This window comes from Carcharodon carcharias, chromosome 3 (genome assembly GCF_017639515.1).
Source record: "Carcharodon carcharias isolate sCarCar2 chromosome 3, sCarCar2.pri, whole genome shotgun sequence".
NCBI lineage: Eukaryota > Metazoa > Chordata > Chondrichthyes > Lamniformes > Lamnidae > Carcharodon > Carcharodon carcharias.
The window spans coordinates 15,536,984-15,561,843 of record NC_054469.1 but is presented as its reverse complement, the minus strand read 5'-3'; the positions used below and the strand labels follow the sequence as shown (position 1 = coordinate 15,561,843).

The window sequence follows — 24,860 nt, the reverse complement described above, 5'->3', positions numbered from 1 at the left end:
AAAACAATCAAGTCAGAGGGAGTACAGCTGCATCAAGTTTCAGGAAAGTAAGGCAAGGCTGGATGGCATCTACTTTAATGCCAGTAGTATTACAGGTAAAACGGATGAAATAAGTGTGAGGATTGACAAGTGGAATTATGATATAGTAGCCATCACTGAGACATGCTTGAGGGAGGTGCAAGATTGGCAGCTCAACATTCCGGGATAAAGAATCTTCAGGCGAGACAGGGGAGGGGGTAAAAGAGGACGAGGCATTGCATTATTAGTTAAGGAGTCAGTTACTACAATAAGGAGAGACGATATCTTGGAGAAGGCATCGAATGAAGCTATGTGGGTGAAATTTAGGAATAAAAAAGGGCAGCCACATTGTTAGGTGTTTATTATAGACCCCCAGATAATCAGCAAGAAATTGAGGAGCAAATATGTGCACAATTTGCAGAGGTGTGTAAAAACAATAACAATAGGGTAATTATATTAGGTGATGATCTTAATTTTCCCAATATTAATTGGGATAGACATAGTGTTAAGGGCTTGGATGGAGTGGATTTCTTGAAATGTGTACAGGAGAACTTTTTAGGCCAATATGTAAAGGGTCCAACAAGGGACTGCGCAGTGCTGGACCTAATTCTGGGGAATGAAGCCAGACAGATGGCTGAGGTGGTTTGGAGGAGCATTTTAGTGATGGCAACAGCAACATGGTACAATTTAAGCTTGTTATGGGCAAAGAAAAGTTGCAAAAAAATGTTTTGGATTGGGGGAGAGCAGATTTCAGTAAAATAAGGCAAAATCTGGCCAAGATAGACTGGGAACAGCTACTTGTGGGGAAATCTACAGAAGAGCAGTTCAAAATGGGCTCAATATGTTCCCTCTAGGGTGATAGGAAGGAGTAACAAGCCCAGAGAACCATGGATGACCAGAGATATTCAGGATACGATGAGAAGGAAAAGAGAGGCTTTTAGCAGATACAAGGGGAGCAAATCAGCAGAGGCATTAGTGGATTGTCTGACATTACATTGCTGTGGCAATTCCATCCTTCCTTCCTCCTCAAACCTAAAAAAAAGAGAGGAAGAGGCAGTGCCTTCAGGAGTGCACCAGACCTGCCTTCTGAAAGTGGATTTTAAAGAAAAAGCAGCTGATTGGTGAGAAAATCATGAGAGCAGAATCGGAAGGAGAAGCACCAGAGCGGTGAGTATAAATCTAGGAACACCTCGTGAGTATAAATCTAGCTTACCTTGGGGATTCGTGGCCTTGTCTCCAGGGAGCAGACTCAGAGGGAGGAGCACCGGAGCAGTGAGTATAAATCTAGCTTACCTCGGGGATTCGCGGCCTTGTCTCTAGGGAGCAGACTCGGAGAGAGGAGCACCGGAGCGGTGACCTCGGGGCAAAGAGTAACTGAAGCCAAAACTGAAAAAGTGACATCACAGGAAAGCTGTGACCTGATTGGTTGGTAGGAAATCAAATTTGAAAAAAAAAACACTGTAAAGCTAATTAATTAATTATCTCAGTAGAGATAGCTGGGCAGGTGATGTGCTGTAGCTGTATGATGTGGGAGCTGGCAGATCCCATTGTGAGCCGCAGTGACCAAATCTACAGCAAGTGCTGGTTGCTGGAGGAACTCCAGCTCAGAAATGTTGAGCTGGAGTCCGAACTCAGGACGCTGCGGCACATGCAGGAGGGGGAGAGTTACCTGGACGCTTTGTATCAGGAGGTGGTCACACCCGGTAGATTAAGTACCTCAAGTCCGGTCAGTGGTCAGGGTCAGCAGGGTGTGACTGCAAATGAGGCAGGTAGAAGGATCCTGTGTTCAGGAACAGAGGAGCCTCAGCTCTTGACCTTGTCCAACAGGTAAGAGGTACTTGCTCCCTGTGTCGATGAAGAGGGGTGTAGGGAGGATGAGTCAGCTGACCACGGCACCATGGCATAGGAGGCCATTCAAGAGGGGGGAGCAAAGACAAGTGGTAGTTGTAGGGGATTCTATAATTAGGGGAATTGATAGCTTCCTTTGTAAGCAGGATCGAGAGTCCCGCATGGTATGTTGCCTGCCCGGTGCCAGGGTGAGGGACATTTCTGACCGGCTTGAACGGATATTGGAGAGGGAGAGGGTGGATCCAATTGTTGTGGTCCACGTCGGGACAAATAACATCGATAAGACTAGGAAAGAGGACTTGTTTGGGGATTATCAGGAACCAGGAACTAAATTAAAGAACAGGTCCTCAAGGGTGATAATCTCCGGATTACTACCCGAGCCACGTGCAAATTGGCATAGGGATGCGAGAACAAGGGAAGTAAACACGTGGCTAAAGGAGTGGTGCGGGAAAGAGGGGTTCCATTTCGTGGGGCACTGGCACAGTATTGGAACAGGAGGGATCTGTACCATTGGGATGGTCTCCACCTGAACCGATTTGGGACCAATGTTCAAGCGAAAAGGGTAAATAGTGTGGTCAACAGGACTTTAAACTAGAAGGGGGGGTAAAACTCCAAGAAGTATGACTAATGGGAAACAAAGCAGTAGGTTAGCGTGTTGGGGGGTGGGTTCAACTTCATGAAAAATTATGAAAAAACTGAAAAGGAAAGCCCAGGAGAGGCTATTAAAGTCCCCAGAACACAAAATAGGACAGAGTGTTTGGAAAGGGCTAGGAATATAACTTCAAGCACATCAGATAAAGGGACGACAATGAGAAAAGAGACGGGAAATATAGGACTGAAGGTGTTGTATCTGAATGCACGCAGTATATGAAATAAGGTAAAGGAGCTTGTGACGCAGATTGAAATTGGCAGGTATGATGTGGTGGGCATCATGGAGACATGGCTGCAAGGGGATCAGGACTGGGGCTAAATATCCAAGGATATACATCCTATCGAAAAGATAGGCAGGTTGGTAGAGGGGGTGGGGTTGCTTTGTTAGTAAGAAATTAAATTAAATCGAAAGCAAGAAATGATGTAGGGTCAGATGATGTAGAATCTGTGTGGGTAGAGTTGAGGAACCGCAAAGGTAAAAAAACCAATAAGGGAGTTATGTACAGGCCTCCGAACAGTAGTCAGGACGTGGGGCACAGGATACACCAGGAGATAGAAAAGGCATGTAAGAAAGGCAAGGTTACAGTGATCATGGGGGATTTCAATATGCAGGTAGACTGGGAAAATCAGGTTGGTAGTGGATCCCAAGAAAAGGAATTTGTGGAATGTCTACGAGATGGCTTTTTGGAGCAGATTGTGGTGGAGCCCACTAGGGAACAGGCAATTCTAGATTTAGTGACGTGTAATGAGGCAGATTTGGTAAGGGAGCTTAAGGTTAAAGAACCCTTAGGAGGGAGTGACTATAATATGATAGAATTTACCCTGCAATTTGAGAGGATAAAGCTGGAATCAGATGTAATGGTATTACAGTTGAATAAAGGCAACTACAGAGGCATGAGGGAGGAGCTAGCCAGAATTGACTGGGAGATGAGCCTAGAAGGAAAGACAGTGGAACAGCAATGGCAGGAGTTTCTGGGAGTAATTTGGGAGACACAGCAAAAATAAATCCCTAGGAAGAAGAAGCATACTTAAGGGAGGATGAGGCAACCATGGCAGACAAGGGAAGTCAGGGACAGCATAAAAGCTAAAGAGAAAGCATACAATGCGGCGAAGAGCAGTGGGAAACCAGAGGATTGGGAAGCCTACAAAGACCAACAGAGGACAACTAAAAAAGAAATAAGGAGGGAGAAGATTAAATATGAGGGTAAGCTAGCCATTAATATAAAAGAAGATTGCAAGAGTATTTTTAGATATATAAGGGGTAAGAGAGAGGCAAAAGTGGACATTGGGCCACTGGAAAATGACGCTGGAGAAGTAGTAGTGGGGAACAAAGAAATGGCGGAGGAACTGAATAGGTACTTTGCGTCAGTCTTCACAGTGGAAGACAGGATGACATCCCCAAAGTTCAAGAGAGTCGGGGGGCAGAGGTGAGTATGGTGGCCATTACCAAGGAGAAGGTGCTAGGAAAACTGAAAGGTCTGAAGGTGGATAAATCACCTGGACCAGATGGATTACACCCCAGAGTTTTGAAGGAGATAGCTGAAGAGATGATGGAGGTGTTAGTGGTTATCTTTCAGGAATCACTGGAGTCAGGGAGGGTCCCAGAGGACTGGAAAATCGCTAATGTAACCCCCCCGTTTAAGAAGGGAGAGAGGCAAAAGACGGGAAATTACAGGCCAATTAGCCTGACCTGGTAAGATTTTAGAATCCATTATTAAGGATGAGATTTCAGAATACTTGCAAGTGCATGGTAAAATCGGGCAAAGTCAGCATGGTTTCATCAAGGGGAGGTCATGCCTGACAAATCTGTTAGAATTCTTTGAGGAGGTGACGAGTAGGTTACACAAAGGAGAGCCAATGGATGGTATCTACTTGGACTTCCAGAAGGCCTTTGACAAGATGCCGCACAGGAGGCTGCTCAGTAAGATAAGAATCCATGGTGTTAGAGGCAAGGTACTAGCATGGATAGAAGATTGGTTGTCTGGCAGGAGGCTGAGAGTGGGGATAAGGGGTTCCTTCTCAGGATGGTGGCCGGTGACTAGTGGAGTTCTGCAGGGGTCAGTGTTGGGGCCACAACTTTTCACTCTATACATTAATGATCTAGTTGAAGGAACTGAGGGCATCCTGGCTAAGTTTGCAGATGATACAAAGATAGGTGGAGGGACAGGTAGAATTGAGGAGGCTGGGAGGCTGCAGAAGGACTTGGACAGGTTAGGAGAATGGGCAAAGAAGTGGCAGATGGAATACAACGTGGGGAAGTGTGAGGTCATGCACTTTGATAGGAAGAATAGAGGCATAGAATATTTTCTGATTGAAACTTACAGAATACTGAAAGGCCTGGATTGAGTGGACATGGGGAAGATGTTTCCATTAGTAGGAGAGACTAGGATCCGAGGGCACAAGGTGAGGGGCAGGAGATTTATAGGGGATGTGAGGAAAAATTTTCTTACCCAGAGGGTGGTGACGGTCCGGAATGCACCGCCTGGGAGGGTGGTGGAGGCGGGTTGCCTCACATCCTTTAAAAAGTACCTGGATGAGCACATCATATAACATTCAAGGCTATGGGCCAAGTGCTGGCAAATGGGATTAAGTAGGTAGGTCAAGTGTTTCTCAAGTGTCGGTACAGACTCGATGAAGGGCCTCTTCTGTACTGTGTGATTCTGTCTCTCCTTATTCCCAATCCCCGATCCCCAATTCTCCCCTCTTTATCTCTCCCTCTCCAACCCCCAATCCCCCCTCTATCCACCCTGCCAATCCCCCCTCTCTCTACCCCTCAATCCTCCCTCTCTCCACCCCTCCAATACCCCCCCTCTCTCCACACCCCCCAATACCCCCCCCTCTCTCCACACCCCCCAATACCCCCCTCTCAACTCCCCAATACCCCCCTCTCTCCACCCGCCCAATATCCCCTCTCTCCACCCCCCCCAATTCCCCCCTCTCTCCACCCCTCCAATACCCCCCTCTCTCCACACCCCCCAATACCCCCCCTCTCTCCACACCCCCCAATACCCCCCCTCTCTCCACACCCCCCAATACCCCCCCTCTCAACTCCCCAATACCCCCCTCTCTCCACTCCCCCAATACCATCCCTCTCTCCACCCCCCCAATACCCCCCTCTCTCCACCCCCGCCTCTCCATTCCCCAATACCCCCCCTCTCCACCCCCCAATACCCCCACCCGCCCTCTCCACTCCCCAATACCCCCCTCTCCACCCACCCAATACCCCCCTCTCGCCATCCAATACCCCCCTCTCGCCACCCCAATACCCCCTCTCTCCACCCCCCAATACCCCCCTCTCTCCACCCCTCCAATACCCCCCTCTCTCCACCCCCCCAATACCCCCCTCTCTCCACCCCCCCAATACCCCCCTCTCTCCACCCCCCCAATACCCCCCTCTCTCCACCCCCCCAATACCCCCCTTTCTCCACACCCCCAATTCCCCCCTCTCTCCATGCCCCCAATACCCCCACTCTCTCCACTCCCCCAATACTCCAATCGCCTCCCCCTCCCCACCCTCCAATTGCCCAACGCCTCCCTGCCCCCCAATCTCCTCCCCTCACCCCATCCCATTCCCCTACACCCTCCTTCCCCATCACCCCGTCTCCCCTCCCCCACATCCCACTCTCTCCACTCTCCTCACTCCCCACTCTCTGCCTCCCCCTCTCTTCCCCATCCCCCCTCTCCCCATCCCCCCTCCCTCCCCCATCCCACACCCCCAATCCCCCTCCCTCCCCCAATCCTCGCCCCCTCTTCCTCCCCCAATCCCCCCCACCACTTCTCCCTTCCCCAATCCCCCCCTTCTCCCTACCCCCATCCCACACCCATCTCCCCTCCCCCAATGCCCCCTCCCCCCCCAATCCCCCCCTCTCCCCCAATCCCCCCTCTCCCTCCCCCTCCCCCTAATCCCCTCCTCCGCTTCCCCCCAATCCCCCCCTCGCCTCCCTCCCCAATCCCCCCCTCTCCTCCCCACCTCTCCCTCCCCCTAATCCCCCAATCCCCCCTCCCCCTAATCCCCCCTCTCCCTCCCCCTAATCCCCCCGTCTCCTCCCCCTCTCCCTCCCTCCCCCCAATCCCCCCTCCCTCCCCCAATCCCCCCTCCCTCCCTCCCAATCCCCCCTCCCTCCTCCCCAAACCCCCCCGCCACTTCTCCCTTCCCCAATCCCCCCCCCCGCCACTTCTCCCTTCCCCAATCCCCCCTTCTCCCTCCCCCATCCCACACACATCTCCCCTCCCCAATCCCCCCAATCCCCCCTCCTCCCCAATCCCCCCTCTCCTCCCCCTCCCCTAAGCACCCCCTCTCCTCCCCCTCCCCTAAGCACCCCCTCTCCTCCCCCACCCCCTAAGCACCCCCTCCCCCCTCCCTCCCCCTAATGCCCCCCTCTCTCTTCCCCCTAATCCCCCCTCCCCCTCCCCCTAATCCCCCCAATGCCCCCTCCCCTTAATACCCCCTTCATCCCCAATTCCCCCTCCCTCCCCCTCCCCATCACACACGCGTCTCCCCTTCCCACAATCCCCCCTCCCTCCCTCCCCCAATCACTCACCCCCCCCCCCCTCCCCCAATCACTCACCCCCCCCCTCCCTCCCCCAATCACTCACCCCCCCTCCCTCCCTCCCCCAATCACTCAGCCCCCCCTCCCTCCCTCCCCCAATCACTCACCCCCCCCTCCCTCCCTCCCCCAATCACTCACCCCCCCCTCCCTCCCTCCCCCAATCACTCACCCCCCCTCCCTCCCTCCCCCAATCACTCACCCCCCCCCCCTCCCTCCCCCAATCACTCACCCCCCCCCTCCCTCAATCACTCACCCCCCCTCCCTCCCTCCCCCAATCACTCAGCCCCCCCTCCCTCCTCCCCAATCACTCACACCCCCCTCCCTCCCTCCCCCAATCACTCACCCCCCCTCCCTCCCTCCCCCAATCACTCACCCCCCCTCCCTCCCTCCCCCAATCACTCACCCCCCCCTCCCTCAATCACTCACCCCCCCCTCCCTCCCTCCCCCAATCACTCACCCCCCCTCCCTCCCTCCCCCAATCACTCACCCCCCCCTCCCTCCCTCCCCCAATCACTCACCCCCCTCCCTCCCTCCCCCAATCACTCACCCCCCCTCCCTCCCTCCCCCAATCACTCACCCCCCCCTCCCTCCCTCCCCCAATCACTCACCCCCCTCCCTCCCTCCCCCAATCACTCACCCCCCCTCCCTCCCTCCCCCAATCACTCACCCCCCCCTCCCTCCCTCCCCCAATCACTCACCCCCCCCCTCCCTCCCCCAATCACTCACCCCCCCCTCCCTCCCTCCCCCAATCACTCACCCCCCCCTCCCTCCCTCCCCCAATCACTCACCCCCCCTCCCTCCCTCCCCCAATCACTCACCCCCCCTCCCTCCCTCCCCCAATCACTCACCCCCCCTCCCTCCCTCCCCCAATCACTCACCCCCCCTCCCTCCCTCCCCCATCAATCACTCACCCCCCCTCCCTCCCTCCCCCAATCACTCACCCCCCCTCCCTCCCTCCCCCAATCAATCACCCCTCCCTCCCTCCCTCCCCCAATCAATCACCCCTCCCTCCCTCCCTCCCCCAATCAATCACCCCTCCCTCCCTCCCTCCCCCAATCAATCACCCCTCCCTCCCTCCCTCCCCCAATCAATCACCCCCCCCTCCCTCCCTCCCCCAATCAATCACCCCCCCTCCCTCCCTCCCCCAATCAATCACCCCTCCCTCCCTCCCTCCCCCAATCAATCACCCCTCCCTCCCTCCCTCCCCCAATCAATCACCCCCCCTCCCTCCCTCCCCCAATCAATCACCCCCCCCTCCCTCCCTCCCCCAATCAATCACCCCCCCTCCCTCCCCCAATCAATCACCCCCCCTCCCTCCCTCCCCCAATCAATCACCCCCCCTCCCTCCCTCCCCCAATCAATCACCCCCCCTCCCTCCCTCCCCCAATCAATCACCCCCCCTCCCTCCCTCCCCCAATCAATCACCCCCCCTCCCTCCCTCCCCCAATCAATCACCCCCCCTCCCTCCCTCCCCCAATCAATCACCCCCCCCTCCCTCCCTCCCCCAATCAATCACCCCCCCCCCTCCCTCCCCCAATCAATCACCCCCCCCTCCCTCCCTCCCCCAATCAATCACACCCCCTCCCTCCCTCCCCCAATCAATCACCCCCCCTCCCTCCCTCCCCCAATCAATCACCCCCCCCTCCCTCCCTCCCCCAATCAATCACCCCCCCCTCCCTCCCTCCCCCAATCAATCACCCCCCCCTCCCTCCCTCCCCCAATCAATCACCCCCCCTCCCTCCCTCCCCCAATCAATCACCCCCCCTCCCTCCCTCCCCCAATCAATCACCCCCCCCTCCCTCCCCCAATCAATCACCCCCCAGTCCTTAAAGCGGCAATGACATCTCCTCTGTCATAATTTGAGGGGTGAATCTGTTTCAAGGCAGCTTGCTCAATGCCTTCCTGAGCCAAATTTTTTCCCCTCCACTCAGATAGCGTAGTTTTTTTTTATTCAGTAACGGGATGTGGGCTTCACTGCCTGGGCCAGCATTTATTGCCTATCCCTAGTTGCCCTTGAGAAGGTGGTGGCAAGCCGCTGCAGTCCATGTGGTGTAGGTACACCCACAGTGCTGTTAGGGAGGGAGTTCCATGATTTTGACCCAGCGACAGTGAAGGAATAGTGATATCAGAGAGGTGATGGCGTTGTGGTATTGTCGCTGGACTAGTAGTCCAGTAAAGCCAGGGTAATTCTCTGGGGAGCTGGGTTCGAATCCTGCCGCGGCAGATAGTGGAATCCCTCCCCCAATCAATCACCCCCCCCTCCCTCCCTCCCCCAATCAATCACCCCCCCCTCCCTCCCTCCCCCAATCAATCACCCCCCCCCTCCCTCCCTCCCCCAATCAATCACCCCCCCCTCCCTCCCTCCCCCAATCAATCACCCCCCCCTCCCTCCCTCCCCCAATCAATCACCCCCCCCTCCCTCCCTCCCCCAATCAATCACCCCCCCCTCCCTCCCTCCCCCAATCAATCACCCCCCCCCTCCCTCCCTCCCCCAATCAATCACCCCCCCCTCCCTCCCTCCCCCAATCAATCACCCCCCCTCCCTCCCTCCCCCAATCAATCACCCCCCCTCCCTCCCTCCCCCAATCAGTCACCCCCCCCTCCCTCCCCCAATCAATCACCCCCCCCTCCCTCCCTCCCCCACCCAATCACCCCCCCCTCCCCCAATCACCCCCCCTCCCTCCCCCACCCTCCCTCCCCCAATCACCCCCCCTCCCTCCCCCCACCCTCCCTCCCCCAATCACCCCCCCCTCCCTCCCCCACCCAATCAACCCCCCTCCCTCCCTCCCCCACCCAATCAACCCCCCGCCCCCCCTCCCCCACCCAATCACCCCCCGCCCCCCCTCCCAAATCCCCTATCCCCTCCCCCTCCCCCAATCCCTCTCCCCTCTCCTTCCCCCGCAATCTCCCTCCCCCCTCTCTCCCCCTCCACTCCCCAATCCCCCCATCTCCCCCCTCCCCAATCTCCCCTCCCCTAATCTCCCTCGATCTCCCTCCCACCAAAACTCTCTCCCTGGCTCTGAGCCGCTCCGCTGCCGGCGAACCCACCTTGCGGCTCAGATATTCCCTCACAAGAGCTGCCGCCGTCTCCTCGACGTTGCTGTTGTCCATCCCGGAGGCCTGGGCTTGTTACTAGCCGTTATTCTCTCTCCTCCTGCACCGGGCCGGCCCCGGCTCAGCTGCGCCAACTTTTCTCTCTCCCTCCCGATCGGGGAACAACACTTGCTAGCGGATGTCCCGCCCCGTTCCCTTCTCCAGACGTCTATTGGCTGAAGGTGGAGACAGCCTGCCAATTCTGCGCTCCCATTGGTTCACTGATCTGACGGTCAAAGCTCAGACTGACAGTAGAGTTTGGTTGCGGCAACACCGTTGCTGAGGGAAGCACCTGGGTAGCAACGGTAGCGCGCCTGCGCATTTTGGGCCAGTGTGGGGACCACAGGCAGCAATTTAAAGCGGCAATGACATCTCCTCTGTCATAATTTGAGGGGTGAATCTGTTTCAAGGCAGCTTGCTCAATGCCTTCCTGAGCCAAATTTTTTCCCCTCCACTCAGATAGCGTAGTTTTTTTTTTATTCAGTAACGGGATGTGGGCTTCACTGCCTGGGCCAGCATTTATTGCCTATCCCTAGTTGCCCTTGAGAAGGTGGTGGCAAGCCGCTGCAGTCCATGTGGTGTAGGTACACCCACAGTGCTGTTAGGGAGGGAGTTCCATGATTTTGACCCAGCGACAGTGAAGGAATAGTGATATCAGAGAGGTGATGGCGTTGTGGTATTGTCGCTGGACGAGTAGTCCAGTAAAGCCAGGGTAATTCTCTGGGGAGCTGGGTTCGAATCCTGCCGCGGCAGATAGTGGAATTTGAATTCAATAATAATCTGGAATTAAAAGTCCAATGATGACCATGAAACCATTGTCAATAGTTGACTCTTAAATGGCCTAAGAAGCCACTACAAAAAAGGAATGAAACCAGACAGACCACCTGGCATTGACCTAGGCACTGGAAATGACAATGGCAATTACAGCCCTGTCAACCCTGTAAAGTCCCCCTTACTAACATCTGGGGGCTACTGCCAAAATTGGGAGAGCTGTCCCACAGACTGGTCAAGCAAGAGCCTCATGAATTCATACCTTACAGGTAATGTCCTATACTCCACCATCACCATCCCTAGGTATGTCCTGTCCCAGCAGAGGTGTCGGCACAGTGGTATGGAGGGAGATGCCCTTCGAGTCCTCAACATCGACTCCGGATCCTATAAAGTCTCATGGCATCAGGTCAAACATGGGCAAGGGAACTTTCTGCTGATCACCCATGTACCTCCCTCAGCTGATAAATCAGTCCTCCTCCAGATTGAGCACCACTTGGAGGAAGCACTGAAGGTGGCAAGGGTGCAGAATGTTCTCTGGGTGGGGAAGCTTCAATGTCCATCACCAAGAGTAGCTTGGTAGCACTGTTGCTGGCAGAGTCCTAAATGACATAACTGCCAAACTGGGTCTGTTGCAGGTGGTGAGGGAACCAACAAGAGGGAAAAACATACTTGACCTCATCCTCACCAACCTGCCTGCTGCAGATGCATCTGCACATGACGGAGTGAGCACTGCACAGTCATTGTGGAGACAAAGTCCCACCTTCACATAGAGGATAACCACCAATGTAAAACAAAAACAGAATTACCTGGAAAAACTCAGCAGGTCTGGCAGCATCGGCAGAGAAGAAAAGAGTTGACGTTTCGAGTCCTCATGACCCTTCAAAAAGGGTCATGAGGACTCGAAACGTCAACTCTTTTCTTCTCCGCCGATGCTGCCAGACCTGCTGAGTTTTTCCAGGTAATTCAATTCTGTTTTTGTTTTGGATTTCCAGCATCCACAGTTTTTTGTTTTTATAACCACCATTGTGTTGTGTGGCACTATCACTGTGCTAAATGAGGTAGATTTCGAACAGATCTAGCAACTCAAGACTGAGCATCCATGAGGCGCTGTGGGCCATCAGCAGCACCAGTCATTGCTAAAAATGAGGTGTCAACCTGGTGAAGCTATAAAACAGGACTACTTGCATGTCAAACAGCATAAGCAGCAAGTGACAGACAGAGCCCACAACCAACGAATCAGATCAAAGCTCTATGGTTGTGAACAGTTAAACAACTCACTGGAGGAGGAAGCTCCACAAATATCCCCATCCCAATGGTGGAGGACCCCAGCACAGCAGTGCTACAGATAAGGCCAAAGCACTTGCAACAATCTTCAGCCAGAAGTGCCAAATGGATGATCAATCTCAGCCTCCTCCTGAAGTCCACAGCATCACAGATGCCAGTCTTCAGCCAATTCGATTCACTCCACAGGCTATCAAGAAACGGCGGAAGGCACTGGATACTGCAAAGGCTATGGGCCCCAACAACATTCCGGCAATAGTACTGAAGACTTGTGCTCCAGGACATGCCACAACCCTAGCCAAGTTGTTCCAGTACAGCTACAACACTGGCATCTACCCGGCTATGTGGAAATTTGCCCAGGTATGTCCTGCAAACAAAAGGCAGGACAAATCCAACCCGGCCAATTACCACCCCATCAGTCTACTCTCAATCATCAGTGAAGTAATGGAAGGGGTCATCAACAGTGCTGTCAAGCGGCACTTGCTTAGCAATAACCTGCTCACTGATGCCCAGTTTGGGTTCCATCAGGGCCACTCAGCTCCTGAACTCGTTACAGCCTTGGTTCAAACATGGACAAAAGAGTTGAACTTCCGAAGTGAGGTGAGAGTGACTGTCCTTGACAATCAAAGCAGCATTTGACAATGTGTGACATCAAGGAGCCCTAGCAAAATTGGAGTCCATGGGAATCAGGGGGAAAATTCTTCACTAGTTGGAGTCATATCAAGCACAAAGGAAGATGGTTGTGGTTTTTGGAGGTTAATCATCTCAGCTCCAGGACATTACTGCAGGAGTTCCTTAGGATAGTGTCCTCGGCCCAACCATCTTCAGCTGCTTCATCAATAACCTTCCTTCCGTCATAAAGTCAGAAGTGGGGATGTTCACTGATGATTGCACAATGTTCAGCACCATTCACAACTCTTCAGATACTGAATCAGTCCATGTCCAAATGCAGCAAGACCTGGACAATATCCAGTCTTGGGCTGACAAGTGGCAAGTAACATTCGCGCCACAAAAATGTCAGGCAATGACCATCTCCAACAAGAGAGAGTCCAACCATCGCCCCTTGATGTTCAATGGCATTATCACTGAATCCCCCATTATCAACATCCTGGGGGTTACCATTGACCAGAAACTGGACTGGATCCGGTGGAACACCACCACCTGGAAGTTACCCTCCAAGTCACTCACCATCCTGACTTGGAAATATATCACCGTTCCTTCACTGTCACTGGGTCAAAATCCTAGAACTCCCTGGCTACAAAAGCAGGTCAGAGGCTAGTAATCTTGCCTCCTGACCGCCCAAAGCCTGTCCACCAGCTACAAGGCACAAGTCAGGAGTGTGATGGAATACTCCCCACTTGCCTGGATGAGTGCAGCTCCTACAACACTGAAGAAGCTTGACACAATCTAGGACAACGCAGTTCATTTGATTGGCACCACATCCACAAACATTCATTCCCTCCACCACCGACGCACAGTAGCAGCAGTGTGTACCATCTACAAGATGCACTGCAGGAATTCACCCAGGCTCCTTAGACAGCACCTTCCAAACTCATGAGCTATAAGATCCTCACATTGCATCTATAAACGTTTGACACCTGTTTGGTTTATGGCAGCGCACATACTCTCCTGACATGGCAACGCAATGGAGACCCTAATAACAACATAAGAACATAAGAAAGAGGAACAGGAGTAGACCATTCGGCTCCTCGAGCCTGCCCCGCCATTCAATAAGATCATGGCTGATCTGTTTGTATTTCGAATTCCACATTCCCATCTACCCCCGATAACCTTTGATTCCCTTGCCTAACAATAGCTGCTTGATTGTAGGAGGATGATGACGACCTGCAGCGAGGAAGCTCCATAGATCTTCACATCGCTTCTGAGAATATCTGACTCCTGTCTGGCCGACGGCAGCTCATTTGCGTTCTGTGATCAGGGTCACATCGTAGGGCTGAATTTCACGCTGATCGGGCGGCGCACGCCCAACTCGATCGGGCGTGAAATCGCGTGAGATAACGACAGGCGTCATCCCACGTTCATGCGATATTTCGATTGGTGGCCAAGCACAAAAGTCGGAAGCGCGCCCGCCGACAATTAAGAGGGCAACTGAGCGGCGCAAATGCCTATCATTTTACGTAGCACATCCAACCTGACAGGTGATGGACAGATGAATTGGCGGCCTTTACATTTTTCAGCAAACCTCATCCAAGGGTGGGAAGAGATTAAATAAAATGAAAATGGAAATCAGCGGACAGCATTTTTATAATCTATATGTTCAGGTCCCCGTTTGTGATGCTTGGACATTTTTTCCTGATTATAAAAGCTTAATTTCCTGGGTTTCGGGTCTTCAACTCCCTGAGACAGCTCTCTGCCTTCGGGGAGCTCTCTGTCAGTGCTCGTCCTGCGCCAGCATTGATGATTTTGCTCGCCCTCCTCCTGCCCCCACGCTGGCGGCACTGAGCTTTTCAGTGCGCGCTTCAACAATGGCTGGCCAACTAATGGCGGTTCAATGAAGATGGGTAGGAGTAGACTGGCGTGGACTGAATTGGACCAAATGGCCTGTTTCTGGTGCTGTACATTCTGTGTCTTTCTGCTGAAACTATACTGTGCGGGAAAGAAAATGATTGGGCTGCAAAAAGTGAAACCAACTTTGTGTACACGAGAAACACTCTTTTATTAATTCTTCCCTTGTTTACACAGTGCTTCTGTGGCCTTCCTAGACCTCGAGGAACATTAACACATCAGATAACAGCTGTTATATACCAACCCAGGGAATGAAGCCACATCTAATTCGAATGTTATGTTCGTAGGTGACAGTGAGCATACTCAGGCTTCTTATTCCATGGGCTCAGTTTCCACTCTGTCAACTTTGATTTTCTGATTCAGTTGCTAAAATATAAAAAAAAAATCACCTTGTCATTGCTGTATGTGCATTTATTAGTAAACAAAAAAACTTGCTCAAACTGAGAATTAGAACAGAAATCATAGATTTTAATGTATTTTTCACGCTGCTTTTCTGTGCGTGGAGACTGGGTGTTCCAGTGGACAGAGTCATTGAATTTTAGAGCACAGAATTCAGTCATTTAGCCATCAAGTCTGTACTGATTTTCTTCTCTGGATTTTGGGAATGCGATGATAAATATTCTGAATTGTTTTTTATCTTGAACTCAGAGAGCCTGTTAACGTACCAATGGAAATTAAAGTAATATTTAATGCAATCTCTCCCTTTTTTGCTTCTGTATAATTTTACTTTTCTTAAGAAATGCAAATAAGTAGCTTTTAGCCTGAGCTACACATCAGCCAGTGTAATGATCACCATTGATTTGGAGAGGTGAGAAAAGACTGTTGACATCCTATACTATTTCCAATGGAAAACAAAAAGGTCAGTTACCTTGAGTGAACCAGGTTTCAAACGGCAGATAAGACCAAAACGGAAACGCATACAATTATCCTCAAAGGTCAATTCTGGAACAATCTGCAAGAAAACCATATATAGAGCCTGATTATAACTGTATAAGTGAATGGGTTTTAAGTGAGTTTAAAACATCACCCATGGCCTTTCTTATTTAATTTCCTATGACTGGTCTAAGGATTAGCCTTTGTCTGTATTAGCAGAACTGGATTTTCTCATTTGTTTTTCTGTTGTGTTAAATTCAACTGGTTGCCTCAACATTAAGGTAATAGGAGCAAAGCCAGGCTGGTTGCCTTGGTAATGTGAAAGCAGTCAGAACTGAGGCATGTCAGTGCTAATGGTGCCTATTTAAGTGAGTTTCTGTAGATCTAAAGCAACAAACAGATGAAATATCCAGTCATATATCAGCATCTTAGGAACATAAGTGTTCGGAGCAGTGGTGGGCCATTTTGTCCTTCAAGCCTGCTCCGCAATTCAATAAGATCATGGCTGATCATCTACCTCAACTCCACCTTCCAGCACTATCCCTATATCCCTTCATTCCCTTAATATCCCAATCTCTGTCTTGAATATACTCAGCAATGGAGCATCCAGCACCCTCTGGGATAGAGAGTTCCAAAGAATCACAACCCATTGAGTGAAGAAATTTCTCTTCATTTCAGTCCTAAATGGCCAACCCCTTATGCTGAGACTGTGCCCCACAAGTTCTAGGCTCTCCAGCCAGGAAAAAACATCTGTTCCCTGTCAAGACCTTATGAATTTTATATGTTTCAATGAAATCACCTCAAATTCTTCTAAACACTGGGGAATATAGCCCAATCTACTTAATCACTCTTCATAGGATAATCCCGCCCTTCCAGGTGTCAAGAAAATAAGAAATTGCAATATTTTTCTTCTGGTAATAACCCTGGCATATTTTCTTATTTACTGGAAGTCAGGCTGTAATTGGATTAAGAGCTAGAACGACTGAACTAAAACAACACAATTCAAAACTACAATTGGCTTTAGACCCTTGCAAAGTGGGTATATGCAGGTTGTAAAAAGGGTAATGAAGTGAGGTAAAGATAGGGTAAGTTTATTTTTACAAGTTTCAGAGCTAAAGAATGATTTGCTCAATTCTGGGAAGAAAGCATTTCTGAAGAGACTAACTGAAACAATAGAGAGATCAAAGGAAAGGAATGCATTTGAGGGAATGCTGAAAACTATGGGAGGGGTTAGCTCTCCCAGAGACAGCAGGGTAGCTGGTCAGAACTCCTAGAAGACAGTGTGAACAAGGCCAGGCTGAAAGAACCAGTTGCTATCAGCCTCAGAGGACACCTCAAGGTAAAAGCATTGTGTCATAAAAGATTATTGGACTTCTATAGATCCTAAAATCTATAGGGATAGTTGCTGAACAGAAAAGGGGAAGGTTAGCTCTGAGGGTAGTTAAGATTTGTGGAACCGTTTTAAAGTACTGTTCACTGTGTGTTCATGTTTAAGTTGTGTGTTTAAGTGTAATTGTATTTTATTTGGGTTTTTTTTGCTTACTTTACAATAAAATCATCACAACTAGTCAGGGACATCATTTCCTGATTCTAGAACCACTCCTCATACTATACAAATTGCAAAAACCATTTTGGCAGCTGTTTCAAGCTTGCCCCAATGGGATTTGAGCAGCTCGGCATTTACCATCAGCCATGCCATAACATAGGTAACCATCTAGATAAGCTTCAATGCACTCCCTCCAAAATAAATTTATTTGTTCTTTTGAAAGGAGACCAAACCTGTACACATCAGATGTGATCTCACCAATACCCCATATAATTGTAGCAAGACTTCTTTACTCTTGTACTCCAACCCCTTTGTAATGAAGGCTAACAGACTATTCTTTTAACTCATTTATGGGATAGCTAGGCCAGCATTTATTGCCCGTCCTTAATAGCCCATCAGGAGGTGCTGGGGAGCTGCCTTCTTGAACTGCTGCAGTCCCTGTGGTGTAGGTACACCCACAGTGCTGTTAGGGAGGGAGTTCCAGGATTTTGTCCAATTCTGGGTCCCACACTTTAGAAATGATGCCAAGGCCCCAAAGAAGGTGCAGAGGAGACCCACCAGAATGGAACTAAGGTTGTCGTTATTCAGTGTCAATGAATAATTTTTTTTATTTATCTAGACTACTCTGGCTGAGCCAGCATTTTTTGCCCATCCCTAATTACCCTCAATAAGGTGATGGTGAGCTGCCTTCTTGAATTGCTGCAGTCCCTGTGGTGTAGGTACAGCGATGTATTTCCAAGTCAGGATGGTGCATGGCATGGAGAGGAACTTCCAGGTGATGGGCTTCCTATGTGTCTGCTGCCCTTGTCCTTCTAGATGGTCATGGGTTCAGAAGGAACCTTGGTGAGTATCTGCAGTGCTTCTTGTAGATGGTGCACACTGCTACTACTGTGCATCAGTAGTGGAGGGAGTGAATATTTGTGGATGTGCTGCCAATCAAGCGGGCTGCTTTGTCCTGGACCGTGTCGAGCTTCTTTGAGTGTTGTGGGAGCTGCACTCATCCAAGCAAGTGGAAAGCATTCCATCACACTTCTGACTTGCGCCTTGTAGATGGTGGACAGGCTTTGGGGAGTCAGGAGGTGAGTTACTCACTGCTGCGTTCCTAGCCTCTGACCTGCTCTTGTAGCCACAGTATTTATATGGTGTAAAGGAAGTATCATTTTTTTTCCTAATATTACTGTAGGCAGGCTTGTGGAGCCTGTGTGTGTGTGTGTGTGTGTGTGTGTGTGTGTGTGTGTGTGTGTGTGTGTGTGTGTGTGTGTGTGTGTGTGTGTGTGTTGTGTGCGTGACTAATTTAATTAAACTGAAGCCAGTCAGACTGCAAGGTTTGAATTATCAAAGGGATGAGATAAAAGCAGGTATTTTGAAAGGGAAATGGATGAGCTAACATTTTGATTTCTAAAGGGGCCCACAATTGGACAAAATCCTGGAACTCACTCCCTAACAGTACTGAGGGTGTATCTACACCACATGGACTGCAGCGGTTCAAGAAGGCAGCTCACCACCACCTTCTCAAGGGCTATTAGGCACCGGCAATTTGAAAGTGGGTTAAAGAATTATGAGTGTGCATAATCTGAGGTGTATAGATATTCCCTATTAGCACCATGGACTGAATTTTATGGGCCACCTGCGGGCGGGAAAGTGGACGGGTGGACTCATAAATTGGGGCAAAGCACCATTGGCAGCAGGCCTGCCACTGGCCTGTCCAACCCTCCAACACCCACCCCAATTTTGTAAGTGGTGGGGGAGGGAGTCAGGGTGTGTTGCTCATCCCTGGTCCAATTGAGGCCCATAAGTGGGCAGTTAATATCCAATTAAGGGCTTCACCCCACCCCCGCTCTGATTTAACAGGCAGCGGGAGAGGCTGGTGCTCAATGTGCAGTCCAGCAGGTTTAATCTTGCTGGTTGCTGACCAGTTAAAGGGAAGAAGGTGTCTCTTGCCGGGCCCTCTCTCCCCACAGCTTTGCCTCCTCATGTCCACCCTTGACACCCTGCCCTGTCCAACATGCCTCCCGCTTCCCTCTCACCTGTCAGCAAGATCCTGAATATACCTGAATGCCCAGGTCCATCACTGAATGTCACTGTCTTAGCCTACCTGCAGTACTGGCAGTGACCACTGGCACTACTGGTGCCTCCAATTGGCTGGCAGGTGGGGCTTCCTGCTGGAGGTGGACGGAAGTCCTGCGTTATACTAGTTAAAGGGCTATCACCAGAAAAATTAAAGCAGGGCGAGTCCACTAGGCAGAGGCAATGTTGACGCTTGGGTGCGGGGAGCCTGCTTTCTGTGTATAAACCTAGTTCATATATTTTAAATCAATTATCGGTGGAGGCAGACTCAATGAGGGCATTCAGGGGGGAATTGGATAATCATCTGAAGAGAAAAGATTTGCAGCAGAGCCAGGGAGTAGAACTGGAGTGGTGCTGTTCTCTGCAGAGAGCCAACATGGACACGATGGACCAAATGGCCTTCTTCTGTGCTGTAACCATTCCATGATTTTAAGTTAGCCTAGGTGGGTTGGAAAGCTAGATTCAAAAATGTGACGGTAGATAAGCGATGGGAAACATTTAAAAAATTGATTCAGAATTTGCAACATATAATACATTTCCTTAAGGAATTAAAAACCCCATGGGAAATGTGGCTAACAAAAGAAGTAAAGGCAGGTATGAGGTGAATGGAAAAGAATTGAGGATTGAAAGGATATTAGTATTCAGAAAATGATGGCCAAAATGATGACAATAAAGAAAATAGAATGAGAGTAAACTAGCGAGAGAAATGAAAACAGATTATAAAGGCTTCGATAGTATGTAGAAAGGAACATATGGCCTAGAAGCAGGAGTAGGCCATTCAGCACTTTGAGCCTACTCCTCCATTCAATAAGGTCATGGCTGACCTGGTTGTGGTCTCAACTCCACTTTGCCATCTGTCCCCATAACCCTTGACTCCCCTGTTCATCAAAAATCTGTCTAACTCTGTCTTGAATAGATTCAATGACCCAGCCTCAACTACTTTCTGGGGAAGAGAATTACACAGACTGATAACCCTTTGAGAGAAAAAATTTCTCCTAATCTCCATCTTAAACAATAGACCTCTTATTCTTAAACTGTGTCACCTAGCTGGAGTCTCTCCCACAAGTGTAAACATCTTCCTGGTATCCACTCTATTAAATCTCATCAGGATTTTATGTTTCAATAAGATCACCTTTCATCCTTCTGAACTCCAATGGGGAGAGGCCCAACCTGCTCAACCTTTCTTCATGAGATAAGCCCCTCAACCCAGGAATGAGTTGAGTAAACCTTCTCTGTACTGCTTCTGAGGTGATCTCATTAAAGGGATAGACAGGGTCAATGCAGCTAAGATGTTTCCCCTGGCTGGGGAGTCCATGGGACACAATTTCAAAATAAGAGAGAAGCCACTTAGGACCCAGATGAGGAGAATTTTTTTACTCAGTGGGTGGTGAATCTTTGGAATTCCCTATCTCAGAGGACTGTGGAAACTCAGTCATCGAGTATGTTTAGAGCAGAGATTGATAGATTTCTAAATACCAATGACATAAAGGGATATGGGGATAGTGTGGGAAAAAGACATTGAAGTGGATGATCAGCCATGATCGTGTTGAATGGTGGAGCAAGCTCGATGGGCTGAATGGTCTACTCCTGCTCCTATGTTCCTATGTTCTAATGCAATTATATCTTTTTCAAACAAGGAGACCAAAAGTGTACACAGTATTGTAGATGTGGTCTCAATAAGGCCCTGTACAGCTGAAATAAAACGTCCCTACTTTTTAGAGATTAGCAAAAGTAAATATGGGTCCCTTAGAAACAGGGACAGGCAAAATTTTAATGGGAAATAGGGAAATGTTAAAGACACTAAATAAATTCTTCGTATTTGTCTTCATTGTAGAAAACAGAAAATACATTCTGGGAATATTGGGGAACCAAGTGTCAAGTGAGAATACGGAACAGAAAGAAATTAGCACTGGAAAAGAAATAGTACCGGAAAAATTAATGGGACTAAAAGCCAACAAAATGCTTGGACCTGACTGCCTGGGGTTTATAAGAGGAAACTGCAGAGATAATGGATGCATTGGTTTTGATCTTCCCAAATTCCTTAGTTTATACAACAGTTCCCATGGATTGGAAGGTAGCAAACACAATCCTGCTATTCAAGAAAGGAGGGAGAGATAAAACAGGGAACTACAGGCCAGTTATATTGACATCAGTGGTTGGCAAAATGCTAAAATCTACTATCAGGGTCGTGGTAACAGGACACTTAGAAAATCATATGATTGGACAGAAGTAACATGGGTTGACAAAACTGTTGAGTGTTTTAAGGTTGTAATTAGTAGAGTGGATAAGGGGGAACCAGTGGATATAGAGTATTGGGATTTTCAAAAAGCATTTGATAAAGCGCAGCACAAGAGATTATTACAAAAAATTAGGGTTCATGGGATTGTATTAGCATGGCTCGAGGATTGGTTAGTGGACAGAAACAGGTCATTTTTGCATTGGCAGTCTGTAACTTGTGGGGTACCACAAGGATCAATACTTAGACATCAACTGTTTACAGCTTATATCCATGGTGTAGATGAGGGGACTGAGTGTAATATATCCATGTTTGCTGACAATACAGAGTTAGGTTTAAAAGCAAGCAGTGAGAAGGATGGACAAAGGAACTGCGTTGATGTCTAAGTATTGATCCTTGTGGTACCCCACAAGTTACAGACTGCCAATGCAAAAATGACCTGTTTCTGTCCATTAACCAATCCTCGAGCCATGCTAATACAATCCCATCTGTCGAGGGGTCATGAGGATTAAAAAAGGGATGAAGATAGAGGAGAGAGTTCATGGTCTGGAGATGTTTTGGATTTCCAGCATCCGCAGTTTTTTTGTTTTTACCTTTTTTAATCCCTTTTTTAAAATGTATTTTTACTTTTCATCTACTTATTTTGAATTTTATTTATATTCATTTATTCATTGTTTTATCCCCTTTTTTATTCCCCCTTTTTAACCCTTTCTCTATCCTGTTTTCCCCAACCCCACCACCCCCTCTCCCACCCCCACCCCCAAAAGGGCCACCTGTTCCGTGTTCCTTGTTGTTCTTTCACAGAGCGCTGACCCTTGTTCTGCTATTAACACATTCTGCTTTCTTACCTTTACACCACTGCCAGCACCTCCTTTAGCCCTTATCACTACCGTTAACACTCCCTTTGTCTTTTTGTTTGTGACATCTTTGTCAATCTCTCCTTTGTCCCCACCTATCGCTGGCCTTCTATCCAGCTCCACCTGCTCCAACCCCCTTAAACAGTATAAATTCCATCACATTTCCACTTCTCTTTAGTTCTGAAGAAGAGTCACACAGACTCGAAACGTTAACTCTCTTTCTCTCTCCACAGGCGCTGTCAGACCTGCTGAGATTGTCCAGCGTTTTCTGTTTTTCACCTGCCATATGCACCCTTTTCCAGCTTCATCTCTGGGCTGAATGTTCCCAGCCCATTGCCAATGTGCTGAGAAGCAGTGGGGAGGGGGCTGGCAATGTGGCAGGGGAAGGCGTCAGGAGGAGAGTCAGACGTCTTCCCGCTGCCATACTATATTGCTGGGGGTGGGAAACTTGGCGGCTCGGCCATTTTACCCATGTCGGGAGGGCCCACTGCCACATGGGGAGACCGCCAGGTAAATCCTGGTGGCTACCCAGCGGGTTTTGGGTGGGGAAGCCCTCCTTGATGGGTGCTGCACCGCCCACGGAGGGACACACTGACAACGATGGCCGTCCTCATGGCAATGCCGTGGTTGGTGCATCACCGGCCTCACAAGTTCCCGATTACCATGCCTGCCTGCCTCACCCTGGCTTCTCCCAACCAAATTTACCTTTCCTCGAGGGCGTCCCACCATTCATCCCTGGTCAAAATGCGTCAACAATGGCCACTGATGGCAGTGGTGTTGTTGAGGCTGCTGAGCCCTCTGACTGGGCCGGGAGTTCTTTTATTTAATTCATTCACGGGATGTGGGCTTCGCTGGCTGGGCCAGCATTTATTGCCCATCCCTAATTGTCCTTGAGAAGGTGGTGGTGAGCTGCCTTCTTGAACCGCTGCAGTCCATGTGGTGTAGGTACACCCACAGTGCTGTTAGGAAGGGAGTTCCAGGATTTTGACCCAGCGACAGTGAAGGAACGGCGATATATTTCCAAGTCAGGATGGTGAGTGACTTGGAGGGGAACTTCCAGATGGTGGTGTTCCCCTCTATCTCCTGCCCTTGTCCTTCTAGATGGTAGTGGTCATGGGTTTGGAAGGTGTTGTCGAAGGAGTCTTGGTGAGTTTCTGCAGTGCACCTTGTAGATGGTACACACTGCTGCTACTGTACATTGGTGGTGGAGAGAGTGAATATTTGTGGATGGGGTGCCAATCAAGCGGGCTGCTTTGTTCTGGATCGTGTCAAGCTTCTTCAGTGTTGTGAGAGCTGCACTCAAGTGGAGAGTATTCCATCACACTCCTGACTTATGCCTTGTAGATAGTGGACAGATTTTCGGCAGTCAGGAGGTGAGTTACTTGCTGCACGGTTCCCAGCCTCTGACCTGCTGTTGTCACCACAGTATTTATATGGCTAGTCCAGTTCAGTCTCTGGTCAATGGTAACCCCAGGATGTAGGGGATTCAGTGATTGTAATTCCATTGAACATCAAGGGTCAATGGTTAGATTCTCTCTTGTTGGAGATGGTCGCGAATGGTGCTGAACATTGTGCAATCATCAGTGAACATCCCCACTTCTGACCTTATGATGGAAGGAAGGTCATTGACGAAGCAGCTGAAGACAGTTGGGCCAAGGACACTCTTCTGAGGGACTCCTGCAGTGATGTCCTGGAGCTGAGATGATTGACATCCAACAACCACAACTATCTTCCTTTGTGCTAGGTATGACTCCAACCAGTGCAGAATTTTCCCCGATTCCCATTAACTCCAGTTTTGCTAGGGCTCTTTGATACCTCACTCGGTCAAATGCTGCCTTGATGTCAAGGCCAGTCACTCTCACCTCACCTCACGAGTTCAGCTCTTTTGTCTATATTTGAACCAAGCTGTAATGAGGTCAGGAGCTGAGTGGCCCTGGTGGAACCCAAACTGGGCATCAGTGAGCAGGTTATTGCTAAGCAAATGCCGCTTGATAACATTGATGATGACCCCTTTCATTACTTTATTGATGATCGAGAGGATGGAAGGAAGTAATTGATGGGGCAGTAATTGGCAAGATTGGATTTGTCCCGCTTTTTGTGTACAGGACATGCCTGGGCAATTTTCCACATAGACGGATAAATTCCAGTGTTGTAGCTGTACTGGAACAGTTTGGCTAGGGGCGCAGCAAGTTCTGGAGGACAACTCTTCAGTACTATTGCCGGAATATTGTCAGAGCCCATAGCTTTGCACTATCCAGTATCTTCAGCTGTTTCTTGACATCATGTGAAGTCAGGGCAGACCACCTTCCTGAATTGTCCTTTGACATTTAATTCACTTGACCCATCTTGTTCCCCAGAACCCTGTTGGGTCATAAACGTACTCAACAGGAAAATTTTCCTGAATGCATTTCAGAAACTCATCTCTCTCTCTGCTCTCTACAGTATCTCTATCCCAGTTTATATGAGAATGATTAAAACCCCCATTATCACTATAATTGATGCACCTCTCTGCAATTTCACTGTAACTTTGCTCTCCCATGTCT

General features: G+C 49.7%; 1 protein-coding gene and 1 long non-coding RNA gene across 5 annotated transcripts in view; both read right to left on the bottom strand.

The window, feature by feature from the left end:
- The window catches only part of mindy4 (MINDY lysine 48 deubiquitinase 4), a 194,384-nt gene extending 184,081 nt beyond the window's left edge, over nucleotides 1–10,303 (bottom strand). For all 4 annotated transcript variants that reach the window (XR_005942690.1, XM_041185172.1, XM_041185170.1 and 1 more), the window contains exon 1: nucleotides 10,116–10,303. Coding sequence is in view for 3 of the 4 variants with exons in the window: in XM_041185172.1 (XP_041041106.1) it covers nucleotides 10,116–10,178 (63 nt within the window). In the remaining variant the exon portion in view is untranslated. The remainder of the gene's footprint in view (nucleotides 1–10,115) is intronic.
- A 4,584-nt stretch (nucleotides 10,304–14,887) lies between these two features.
- Nucleotides 14,888–24,860, bottom strand: part of LOC121275771 — a 47,491-nt gene continuing 37,518 nt past the window's right edge. The window contains exons 2-3 of the long non-coding RNA XR_005942561.1: nucleotides 15,607–15,690; nucleotides 14,888–15,104 (exon numbers count right to left, since the gene is read on the bottom strand). This is a non-coding gene — a long non-coding RNA (uncharacterized LOC121275771). The remainder of the gene's footprint in view (nucleotides 15,105–15,606; nucleotides 15,691–24,860) is intronic.